The sequence below is a fragment of the Trachymyrmex cornetzi genome, unplaced genomic scaffold (genome assembly GCF_001594075.2).
Source record: "Trachymyrmex cornetzi isolate Tcor2-1 unplaced genomic scaffold, Tcor1.1 scaffold646, whole genome shotgun sequence".
Lineage (NCBI taxonomy): Eukaryota > Metazoa > Arthropoda > Insecta > Hymenoptera > Formicidae > Trachymyrmex > Trachymyrmex cornetzi.
Genome location: NW_017299966.1, coordinates 26,303 through 39,075, shown reverse-complemented (window position 1 = coordinate 39,075; position 12,773 = coordinate 26,303). Strand labels below are relative to the sequence as shown.

The window sequence follows — 12,773 nt, the reverse complement described above, 5'->3', positions numbered from 1 at the left end:
CAACAAAATTTTTCATTGAAATTTTGCTATTTTTTAAATGCGCATAACTCGGTCAATTTTCATCGTATCAAGACGATTTTTTTTCATTTTGTAAGTAATTATCTGTACTTTAAGAAAAACTTGATGCGAAATTAGGTGCAAGTCGATGCCGCATCTCCATGTTTTGATAAAGCTCAAGCATTTTTTTTCTTAACAAATTTGATTGTTTGACGCGCTACCTGGATCACCCCGATTTTTTTTCGAAAATACCACATAGACCATTGTAAAGTGCACTTTTCAACAAACCATTTGAAAAAAAATTCGAGTTACGATTTTTTTTGACCGAGTAATGCCATTTTGAAGTTATTCGGGCGTTTTTAACGAATATCGCGATAGAGTCAAATACCGAAACCTCATTATGGAGAAGGATTCTTATTGAACATTAATTTTATTATGCAGAGTGAATACTAATAAAAAAATACAGAAAAGCACAGGATATTTTATTTTCTTACTAAAAATGCCTCGGCTTACTGAAATTTAATCTGCTCAAATTGTGGCCTTGCTAGAGGCGGGATTGAGTCAGAGCGCCGCAGCAATAAGAATGGGTGTTAATCGCTCGACGGTATCGTGTTTTTAGTCGGTACCAAGAAACAGATTCTTATCATCGCACTCCAGGTCAAAGTCGACCTAGGGTAACTATGAATCGGGAGAATCACAACATTGTCAATGAAGCTCTGCGCGTCCCAACAAGGGTTGCGCGACAAATCGGGAATGAAGCTTTACCAGGCAGACGAATTAGCACTCAAACGATAAGAAGACGCCTTCACGAAAGAGGTTTAAGATCACGAATTCGTGCTAGAGTGTCCATGTTGACAACAGTACATCGGCGAACTCGTCTACGTTACGCCCGTAATCATCGAAACTGGACGGCCAGACAGTGGAGAAATGTGAGTCAGAAAATACTGTGGAAGTGACGAGTCACGGGGTCCCTAATTTGACAAATGATTTACATAATCGGCCCTTTTCAGGGCCAAAATGATGCGTAAAGTCCGACCAGCAACCTCCTCGCGGTACGTATCGGGTAATACTAATGCTGGCGGTATTTGTTAAAAATGCCCGAATAATCGGGGCGATCCAGGTAGCGCATCAAACAATCAAATTTTTTAAGAAAAAAAATGCTTGGGCTTTATCAAAACATGGAGATGCGACATCGACTTGCACCTAATTTCGCATCAAGTTTTTCTTAAAGTACAGATAATTACCTACAAAATGAAAAAAAAATCGTCTTGATACGATGAAAATTGACCGAGTTATGCGCATTTGAAAAATAGCAAAATTTCGATGAAAAATTTTGTTGCGATAATTTTGTTGCGTAGTGTATGTATATATATATATATATATACACACAATTAGGGTGCGTTGAAAAAAATCGTGTTAATCGGAATCTAGTAGTGCGCAACAGTTAGTGTATTTTATGCCAAGAAGAAATGTGCAAAATCCCAATGCGGTCGCATTATATCTTCTGTTCTGCCAAGAGAGTGTTGAAATTTTCAAATTTAACTTAAAAATTATGAAATGCTAATTTCTGAATCCAACCGAATTCGCTATTAGCCCCTCACGAAGGTTTGCCAATACAACATAGACGAGGATCCGAATCTGAATTTCTTATATTCCTTTAGTCATGTTTGTTCTCTTATTCCCCAAAATCTCTTTCAGTATTATCTTACAGCCAATTAGGAAACTCGTTGATTCAAAATTGCGTATGGAATATCCAAAATGGTGAATTAAAAGTGTTTGTACTCACATTTGAAATCAACCGTGACGAATAGTAAACACAGAAGCAAAAGGACATTGCCGATTCAGAAATTAACATTTCGTAATTTTTAAGTTAAAGAAAACTTCGACACTCTTGGCAGAACAGAAGATATATAATCCGACTGCATTGGAGTTTTGCACATTTCTTCTTGGCATAAAATACTAATTAACTGGTTGCGCACTATTAGATTTCAATTAACACGACTTTACTTTCTTCGACTCATCCTTATATACATATACATATATATATCTTAAGGTGGTTGTATTATATTATATTTATTTATATATATAGTCCTTTTTAGTTTTTGAGCGAATTTCTAAACATCGCTTTTGCGCTATAATTGAAAATGTACTGTCTACCTCCTTGTCTAGCACAAGAAACGTATATTAATATAAAAGTATTAACTTTTGAACATGCCTGGTTACCTCCCCCCCTCTAAAAATTAGGCGTATGTATACAGAATATCATTAGGTTTGTTTTCTGTGACGGAACTCTGTGTACACTAATATAATATATTATAGAACCGTACATGTGATAACACAAACTATCGAAAATCAAAGCCTTACACGGTTTAGCTGGATCTTAATGCTTGTATGATTCTTATGTGAATTTATATACTACGTATGTAGTCCCACAGAAACGCGCGCCGAAAAATTTCCGGTCTTGAAACGCTAACTCTACTAAACTACCGCAGTAATATCACGAGTTAAATTGACTAGCAATTTTAACAAATTTTTTGATGCTTATTCGCATCTTCGAAACGATCTTAATAATGATGAATAACATATTAAAATCTGTAAATAATTAATTCTTATTGCTAAAAATATTACCTCGGCCGGGAGTCGAACCCGGATCTCTTGCATACCGTGCGAGACCCTGAGCCTTTAGACTACCGAGGCGCGTTTCTGTGGGACTACATACGTAGTATATAAATTCACATAAGAATCATACAAGCATTAAGATCCAGCTAGACCGTGTAAAGGCTTTGATTTCTATAGTTTGTGTTTTATATATATATATACACATAATTTTTGTCGAAAGCGAGAAAGAGAGTTCTAGTGCAGGGACAGAAAACAGACCATCTTCAAAGTAGTAAATATTCAAAGTACTATCTTCAAAGTAGTAAAAGTTTCAAATAAATTTTAAGTAAAGTCATTTTGCGATACAATCACCTTAACAGTTATATATAAATTCGCTTCTTCATAACATTTTTGCTTTGCGTGTGCAAGATGTAAGTTTTGACAAAGCGCTCGTGAGCAGGTAATATAGAGCGGATTAAACTAAATCGAAAAGTCCTCTACCATCTTGCAATTTTTGCAATAGGTAACGAGATATTAATTTCTAAAGATTACCGAATAAGGGATATTAATAAGGCCGATCGAAGTTAATCGGAGTTGGTCGAAGTGGCTCTAAGCAGGTAAAATCGACGCATAAGACAACTTTAAGATATATTTCAGAGTTCTTTATGAAATATTTTAAAGGTGTTTAAGAAACACACTTTTAACGAACATCTTAAAGAACTCTGAAAGATATAGATTGTTTTATGTGTCGCCTTCAGACATTCTGTAAGAAATTTAGAGGAAATAGGCACAGCAGAGAAGCTATCAGCGTCAGGGCTGTGTGGCAGGACGAAAGTCTATCAATATGGAGGAGACCAGCCCCTGTATTCTGTAACTCGTTATGCAGTCGTTATGTGTTCGCAACGACAGTTGCGCAGATATTTTACATAGTAAAAAAGCTGCGCGACTGACGTTATGAACACATAACGACTGTATAACGAGTTACAGAATACAGGGGCAGGCCTCGGTTCGAATCCTGGAGCGCCCTGATAATTTTTTTCGTGTCGTCGCTTATTTCTTACAATTCTGCTTACTGGGTGACTAAAAAAAAAATTGCGGAAATTGCAAAATGGTAGAGGACTTTTTAATTCAATTTAAACCGCTCTATCTGCTCATGAGCGCTATGTCAAAACTTACCGGACATCTTGTACCTATATATACACACACGCGCGCGCATGTATACATATGTATATACATATATTGAAAAAGAATATTACATCAACTTGCAATTATATTTTGTGAACACTCGTTAATGGATGTGATGATTATCAAATAGGCATGAAAAAAAGGAGAAAGTATTTATACGCATATTAAAAATTAATGGAATGAAAGGACTATGCCCTAATATAAGTTTTATAGGGGAATTTGGGCCCCGGATGAACAACTTTGAGACATGTCTACAATTTTAAGGTATCAAAAGAGAATCAAAAATTCCATAAGCCCAACTTTATAGGAGAGGTTTCCTGAGTGCTAGAACTATCTACACAGTTCGCTAATATGACCATGTACCACTAGTCTCATCCAATCATCATGCGAACAATTATGGAGAAGATGCCTGAGAGGTGCGTTATAGAGTTCACAAAGGTGATGTATTTGTTGACAGAGGTTTCCGTGACATTAGGGAATATTTGGAATGTAAGAGATTTGTGGTCAAAATGCCAGATATCATTCCATCTGAAAGTCAACTAAGCGATACGCTTGGTAATAATTCGCGATTAGTCACTAAAGTCAGGTTTGTCGTGGAAGTTATCAATGGACACCTTAAAACTTGCTTCGCGTATTTTAATTGTTTATGGTGTATCCAATCGATATTCCCCATCTAATGACTGATTTTCGAAATACCGCTGCTCTTTATAATATGTTTCATTCGGTCATTATATCAGACGCTGAACATTCGGAAGAGATTGCATAACTTATGGTAGATCGATTGCACAAACCAAATCTGTTATTTCGATTAACCCAAGAATAAAATCTGAACCGCAAAACTGTCGCATTTGTCTCGTTGGATGATGAGTTAAGGTTTCCAGTACTGACAGAAGATGATTTATATAGGATTAGACTCGAATTATATCAGATTAAACAGGCCAGATCATATTATAGAGAGCATACGATTACTACGGGACGATATTTTATATAGATAAGTCATGATGTTGAGAACAAATCTTGCTAATTATGGGATAGTCGTATATGATGCTATTCTCGCCAAAAAACTCGAATACAATCTAGGCATATGAATCGTACTCGCTACTATGTGTACGTTTTGACAGAACGTGATGGTGAAGGAGCTCAAGCCATTTCAGAATATTATTGCTCTTGCAAAAATGGCTATCATACGGTTGGGTGTGTGCGCCCAACCGTATGATAGCCATTTTTGTAATGACAGTTATATGGTATTTAGGATATGCCCAACACTTTGACGAAGGCATCCATATGCCAGCAAGAACAGTTAATGATGTTTTTTTACTTTTAGAGAGTTCCAATTGGGAAGAGAGATACGGTCCATATATTGGCCACATTTTAATTAGGCAATTAAAACCTTTTGTTTCATACTTCGAGTGTCTTTCATCTCTTTTCATCGATTAATATATATCACTTATAACTATTCATTTGGGGTCCAAAAAAAGTTTTAGTTGTCTTCGTCAAGATTGGACATATTCCAGGTATTAGATAATTCGAGAAATCGGATAAAACCAGTCCTACATGGTACACAATACATGGTCATAATAGTGAACTTTGAACAGCTATAGCACTCAAGGGACTCATTTTACGAATTTGTGCATATGGAACTTTAATTCTTTTTTTATGTTCTACAATCCTAACTAGGTCTCAATGCTGTTCAGCCGGGGCCCAAACTGGACATTGTCCTTTCCTTTTCCTTTCTTTTTTGTGCCATTTTAATATATATACGAGGGAGCAATGATCATCATCATCATCATCATCATCATCATCATCATCATCATCATCATCATATTACCAGGGAATGGAAAGTTACTTTTTAAAAGTAACAAGTTACAGTTACTCGTTACCGAATAGGACAAGTAACAAGTTACCGTTACTAGTTACCGATTTTTAAAAGTAACTCGTTACAATTACCTTTACTTGAGAAAGTAACTTTCCCGTTACTTTTTTTTAAATCGACGACCGCCAATCACAGCAGACGGGCCTAGGGGCTCCTCTAGTCTCAAGCGCTATGCACTATATAATAAAAAATTGTGTAAAATTACAACTATTATACTGGATAATTTTGAGATCCACTATAATAGTTGTAAACGTCCACACGTTTGTAAATTGGCAATATGCAAATAAAAATAATTTCTTGGTTTGTAACTAAGCAGATTGTGGAAGGGTGGCACCCAGTTGGACACGGCTCAATTGGACACGAGCCACTCACAGCGCTTGAGACTACAAAGCTCCTAAGCACCGGTCGCTGTGATTGGTGGTGTCCAATCGAGCCGTGATCAATCGGGATCACCCCATTGTGGAAGTACAATTACAATGTGTATATGTAACTATCAGGAACGATAATATGACAATACATTTCGCACTATATATTATTATACATTTAACAATTATACGCGAAAAGTTTCTGTTATATTACGTAATATTACTAAAATTTGGATAATTACAGAAAATATTCAAAATATCCTGCTATTTACATAATTTCCAATATAAAATAAGATATATTTACACAATAAAAACAAATTTACATAATTTTTGTGGAATTACATAATTTCTGTAAAATTGCATGATTTTTTATATTTACAGGACTGATCATGTAATCTATTTTACATCTATTATATGTGTAAATTTACGAAATTTGTTTACAGTGTAAGTGCGCTTGTGTCGTATCGTGTCCAATCATGTGCAAAGTAACGATAAAAGTAACTGTAAAATTCGTTACCGTTACCAAAAAAAAAAAAAATGAACTTTGTTACCGTTACAGCTACCAAAAAAAAGTAACGCAGTTACTAGTAAAGTTACCAAAAAAGTAACTTGTAACTGTAACTTCGTTACAAGTAACGAGTTACTTCCATTCCCTATATATTATCATCATATCGATTATTATGAGAGAGATATATGCGTATGTACGCGTGCGTGTATAAGTAATTAATTTTATAGAAGGATTCCCTTGATTGTTATTAAATTTTGCACAGGTGATGAATGATGACACGATCGAAAACAACGCGCAGGACATTGAAGAAAATAATTTCTTAGGTGATTATTATCTAGAGATTGATGATACTTATGAAAGTAGTGGAATGAAGTGTAACTATCACCTATTTCGAATAATACTTAAAAATCAATATATGATATATTGATTCAATATTCCTATATTCTTACTCAACAAATTCCAATTGAATTGTGATGAATTTTTCAATATATGCAGAAAGAAATTTTCAATATATACAGAAAAAGAAGTGATGCCGTTAAATAATAGTTTCGCGAACGTAGGTGTCGAAAAACGATCGAAGGAGGAATCGGCAAGAATCCAAGAGGAAGACTCGTTCTCATCAATTTTCATCAATAAAACGTGGTTGTCGATGGCCGATGGACACATTGCGATAAAAACCGATGAAATGCCTGATCTTCGTACATTCTGGAAAGGCGAGGGAAATAAAAAAAGTATCAGAGAAGCCCAAGGTATATGTATTAATCTAGCTACGATCTCTTTTCTTTTTTATCTCTTGAAATTTTCCACTGACGCGTTAAATAGAACGGCAAGTTGTATATTTTCGAAAATGCCGTGTTTAAAATATTTGCCTGTAAAACAACGTAACGAAAATACGAAATGCGAAAAGGGAGTTGCAAAGATGCTAAAAAAAATGTATCTCAAATGTAGCTCGAATAATGTTGAAATATATGGATAAGAGCGTGGATCCGTGTCAGGATTTCTATCAATACGCTTGTGGTAATTGGGCGAAACGAAATCCTATTCCGAAAGACAAAGCCGGCTACGATACTTTCGAGATGGTCAGAGAGTCGTTGGATTCTGTACTGAGAGAATTGTTAGAAGACCCGATGTTACACCACGCCGATGAGATAGACAGCGACGATGCTACGGTAAAGGCGAAACATCTGTTTCAAAGCTGCATGAATTACGGTAAGTAGATAGGCTCACTTGGCGCACTTGAGTAGATAGGCAAAGTAATATACGCGTATGCGTGAGCTTTTTAATGCGATAAGAATGTGGCTAGAGATCTTGGAGCAACGTATGGAACAACCACTTATCCGGCTTTTGGATCAACTTGGTGGTTGGCCAATTCTAAAACCAAATTGGGATCCCGACAAATTCGACTGGCTTCGCCTGACCGCACAACTTCGATTGTACAATAATGAAGTATTAATCTCAGAATGGGTAGGTCCAGATATTAAAAACAGCGACAAGTACGTGATACAGGTAATAGAGTGTGACTCGTCGTATCGTATCATTCTCGTATCTCGTCTTACACTACAAAGAAACTAACATTAGAAACATTTCGTTCGCAGTTTGATCAAACATCGCTCGGACTTCCTACAAAAGATTATTTCCTTCAACCATCGAACGCGATTTACCTCAAGGCATACAAGGATTACTTAATGGGAATCGCAACATTACTTGGTGCATCCTCAGATAATGCGATCATTGATGTCGAAGAGCTAATCGAATTCGAAACGCAACTCGCGTCAGTATGTGTATCACTTTCTCCTCTCTATTTATTATCGTTTTCTGTTCAGGATCACTATTGATCTCGAATCTCGTAGATTACATCGTCACCGGATGAAAGACGAAATTCTTCAGAGCTCTATCAACGAATGAGTGTAGGTAAACTGAGAGCACTTGTGCCGCAAATCGATTGGTGTCTTTATTTGTCGATTGTCTTGGCTCGGCCGATACATTTTTTCGAGCCAGTTGTCGTCTTCGCATTGCAATACATTCAAGATTTGGTTGTTTTACTTTCAAAGACACAACCTAGGTATACTTATACAGATTTTACATGTTGTAACTTTATTTTTCTTGATCCTTCGTTTGATCTAATGGCTCCTGCATTCTGGACGTGGAAACGCTTGTCGCGCGGCAAAATGAGACGCGGTAACCAATGAACATATTAGGAGCTGTAAGCATATTGGCTATATCGCATCACGTTTTGCCGCGTTTCAAGCGTTTCCGCCTTCAGTGTGCAGAAACCATAAGACTTTATTTCTTTTTTGCATTTTTAACACAGATGTGTAAAGCGTTGCGATTAATCTGGTTTTTACTTTCGCAGAACAGTGGCAAATTATCTTTTATGGAGATTTGTGCGACACAGAGTAAACAACTTGGACGATCGTTTTCAGCAAGTGAAACAAAAGTTTTACTACATTCTGTTCGGTAGAGAACAAGCGCCGTCGAGATGGAAAAACTGCGTAACTCAAGTCAATTCTAATATGGATATGGCCGTTGGTTCGATGTTTGTCAAAAAATATTTTGACAAAAACAGTAAAAACGACGTGAGTATCTTCTTTGATTTGAGAATGCTCGAGTACTGCGATTTAGCACAATTTGTAAAAGAAAAGGAGAAACGGGATCTTTTTTTTATTAAGTATATGAACAAGGCAATGTTTCCTTTATCAACGACAGACATTATCGATGACTCGAGAGATACAGCGATCCTTTAGAGAGCTGCTAGATAAAACTAGTTGGATCGACGACGAAACAAAGTGCTTGGCGACTGAAAAAGTAAACTCTATGTCGCTGAGAATCGGCTATCCGGACTTTATCCTACAACCACGTCTACTGAACGAGCGTTACAAAGATGTATATAACGTATCTTCACATATAAAATACCTGTTGAGACACACCGTAACGATACGTAACAAAGTATGATTACGAAATAGGAATGAATTGCTGATGTAATTAATATTATTTTAACACAGGTTGTAATCAGACCAGACAAGTACTTTGAGAATACTTTAAATATCTTGCAACACTTAACCAGAATCGAACAAGCTCACCTTGGCAATACTGTCAATAAAACTTTGTGGAACACGAACACTGCTCCAGCGGTCGTCAACGCTTACTACAGTCGCAATAAAAATCAGATAAGTCAGTTTATTATTTGAGAGGAAGCTATATCCATATCTTTTTATCTTTTTTTCATGATTTTGCGTTTTAAAAATCACTCCCTAAACTGTCTAAAACTTTTATTCTGTTTTTTTTTTCAGTGTTTCCAGCGGGCATATTACAGCCACCTTTTTATCATAGATTTTTTCCACGAAGTTTAAATTACGGTGGGATTGGTGTCGTAATTGGACACGAGATTACTCATGGATTTGACGATAAAGGCAGATTGTTTGACAAAGATGGGAATCTTTATAGATGGTGGAAAGACGAGGCGGTTGATGGTTTTCATCGGCGAGCACAATGTCTGATTGGTATGGAAAGAGAAAATTTCCTCTTTGATCAATCGTGATACGCGATAAGATATAGAAAGATCTATTGTAATCGGATGCTTTTGCCTTTGTAATCGAGATCTTCCTCTTTGCAGATCAATATGGAAATTATACCGTGACAGAAGTTGGGATGCAGATAGATGGTGTTAATACGCAAGGTGAAAATATTGCCGATAACGGCGGTATTAAACAGGCATTTAGAGTAATTCCACAAATTTTCCTTCTCTAATTTAAAGCAAGAATCTAGTTTCACCGATCGATGGAACTATGATGGAAAGTTTGTTTTCTTTGCAGGCGTATGAGAGATGGCTACGTTTAAACGAAGAGGAAGACGAAACTCTACCCGGAATGACCATGACGGGTAAACAATTATTCTTTCTGAACTTTGCTCAAGTGTGGTGTGGTTCGATACGCCCCGAAGCGACGAGAAATAAATTGAAAACATCTTTACATTCACCCGGTAGATTTCGAGTTATCGGCACGCTTTCCAATTCGAAAGACTTTGCTCAGGTGTTCAATTGCCCTCTTGGTTCCCCTATGAATCCTGTGAGCAAATGCTCGGTATGGTAAAATGCAAATGTATATGTGTGTGTGTGTGTGTGTGTGTGTGTGTGCGCGCGCGCGCGCGCGCGCGTGTGTGTGTACCAGAGGTGTGCGAATTAAGCATTTGCAAGGTTGAATCGAATCTGAAATCTTTACACCCCGAATCGAATTGAATCAAATCTTTTTTATTCGAATACAAATCGAATTCGAATAAATTTTTCACACTCTGACGTTAGCTAAGAAAAAAAAACCTTGAAAAGCTGAAAGAAACTCATTTTGAATGTAGAAGTATATATATCGGAAAGTTAATAACTCTGTGACATAAATATACTAAAAACAATACTTTTTGATAATACCTGAATGTTGAAAATGACTCATTTTCTTGTTTATTTAAAAAGATCTGAATTGAAAATATTCGTACTCTCTTAATCGTATTCAATAAGAGTCCAATAGATCGTAGCCAGTAGAGTCCAATGATAACTGACGACACGCGATGATTAAGTATACGCGCATGCACGAAAATTGGTACATGCTGAAAATTGTTACAAGATTAGTCGCAGAAGATAGGTCTGTTGCACACAGGACGCGTCAACCGTCAACGCGTTATGCGTGACAAGAGACGACGCGATAGCCAATTGGACTCTTCCAGATAAGAGTCTAATTTGGCTATAGCGTCGTTTCTTTCCATGCGTAACGCGCCGACGCGTTCTGTGTGCGACAGACTATATGTATAGAATAAATAAGCGAGTAATTCGAACTACCAATGATTCGAACTTTCGAACTTTTCGGTTTTGAATCTCTTTCAGATTCGAAGATGAATTGAATCCACTCTGTGATTCGATTCGAATTCAAATTAATTCGCACATCTCTAATACATACATGTATAATACATAGTTTCTACGAATACAATTTATCCCTATCACAGTATTCTCTCATTTGTTATGAATGACACAACGCATTCTCAAGCGTGCTCTTTAAAATTTCCAGCATTTTCTAGAAATGTATAAAATAATGGAGAAATATACATTTTTTAATTTGTTCATTGGATACGCTTTATATGTGTCATTTGGAAACATCTAATAGAGGAAGAGAGAGGGAATGGAGAAGAGAGAGCGGTATTACAGGACAAAATGTGAGCTTTTACAGCTTTTTTTTTACAGAAAAAACGGAAGTCGGATAAAGAAAGTGACAGTAAATACGAGCAGCCTTGATAGATTGTTTTTATCTATAAATCTTGATACTTTCCTCTATTTTTAAGCTGATTTTACAAATTTATCGAATCTTGATACTGTACTTTGTTTAAAGTTAATAAATTCGAGCTTCTCTCTCTCTCCTATATATCAATAGTATATATTTATATATGTATATAAACTTGCGGTTAGAGAACATGAGTAATTGGTTAATACTTGAACATTTGCAAACAATTTTTGAAATTCTTTGTTTGGATTATATACATATACATATATTAATGCTAGTGATGAGCTCTATACATATTGTACTGGAATCAGCCTTCCCCAAAGACATAGAGAATGGACTGTGCGATCCGTATCTAAGTAATGTATCAAATGTGTCTCTCTCCCATTACACCATTGAATGGAAAGAGATAGAAATGGCTGTCGGCCACGGTCCCTCTCTCTCATCCCTATTGATCATTTTGACACACGGATCGCGCAGTCCATTCTCTATGCCTTTGGCCTTCTCTATACCAATATGTGGTGGTGGGAAACCGTGCGACTGTGTGCGAGAGTGACAGCTATACGAATTAGGGACGTTCGCCTCGCTTTAATATATGTTATATTGAAGTGAGGCAGACATCTTCAATATTCATATAGCTATCGCTCTCACAGTTGGTTTCCACCACTTCAAGCCTCACTGATTGATATATATATCAATTAATGTAATAAAAGAAATAAATTGCTTACGCGCGATCAGCGATACGTACATTATTTTACATAAATAAGCAGTGTTTTTCTTTATAAAAACAATTCTGTTTTAACAATTTATTTATACACTATTATGATGATGTATTGATATTGATTTGTAAAAATTGAAATTTAAGGAAAGGAAAAAGTACATCAACTCTAAAAACTGATCTCAGTTATAATACAATGTTGTAAGATGAGATACTGTACAATAAATAATTGTGTTTTTCCTTCAGTTAATACGTGTGTGTACACACACACACA

The 12,773-nt window shown here is 36.2% G+C and overlaps 1 protein-coding gene across 4 annotated transcripts in view; it reads left to right on the top strand.

Moving 5' to 3' along the window:
* The window catches only part of LOC108767052 (endothelin-converting enzyme 1), an 18,052-nt gene extending 7,250 nt beyond the window's left edge, over positions 1–10,802 (top strand). For 3 of the 4 annotated variants that reach the window (XM_018516697.1, XM_018516698.1, XM_018516699.1), the window contains exons 6-17: positions 6,789–6,849; positions 7,087–7,275; positions 7,475–7,735; positions 7,830–8,032; positions 8,122–8,301; positions 8,377–8,588; positions 8,880–9,102; positions 9,233–9,409; positions 9,529–9,697; positions 9,817–10,026; positions 10,140–10,246; positions 10,339–10,802. In XM_018516697.1, the coding sequence (XP_018372199.1) occupies positions 6,789–6,849; positions 7,087–7,275; positions 7,475–7,735; positions 7,830–8,032; positions 8,122–8,301; positions 8,377–8,588; positions 8,880–9,102; positions 9,233–9,409; positions 9,529–9,697; positions 9,817–10,026; positions 10,140–10,246; positions 10,339–10,614 (2,268 nt within the window). In that variant the 3' untranslated portion in view covers positions 10,615–10,802. The remainder of the gene's footprint in view (positions 1–6,788; positions 6,850–7,086; positions 7,276–7,474; positions 7,736–7,829; positions 8,033–8,121; positions 8,302–8,376; positions 8,589–8,879; positions 9,103–9,232; positions 9,410–9,528; positions 9,698–9,816; positions 10,027–10,139; positions 10,247–10,338) is intronic. The other variant, XM_018516700.1, reaches the window with a different exon arrangement.
* The last annotated feature ends 1,971 nt before the right edge of the window (positions 10,803–12,773 follow it).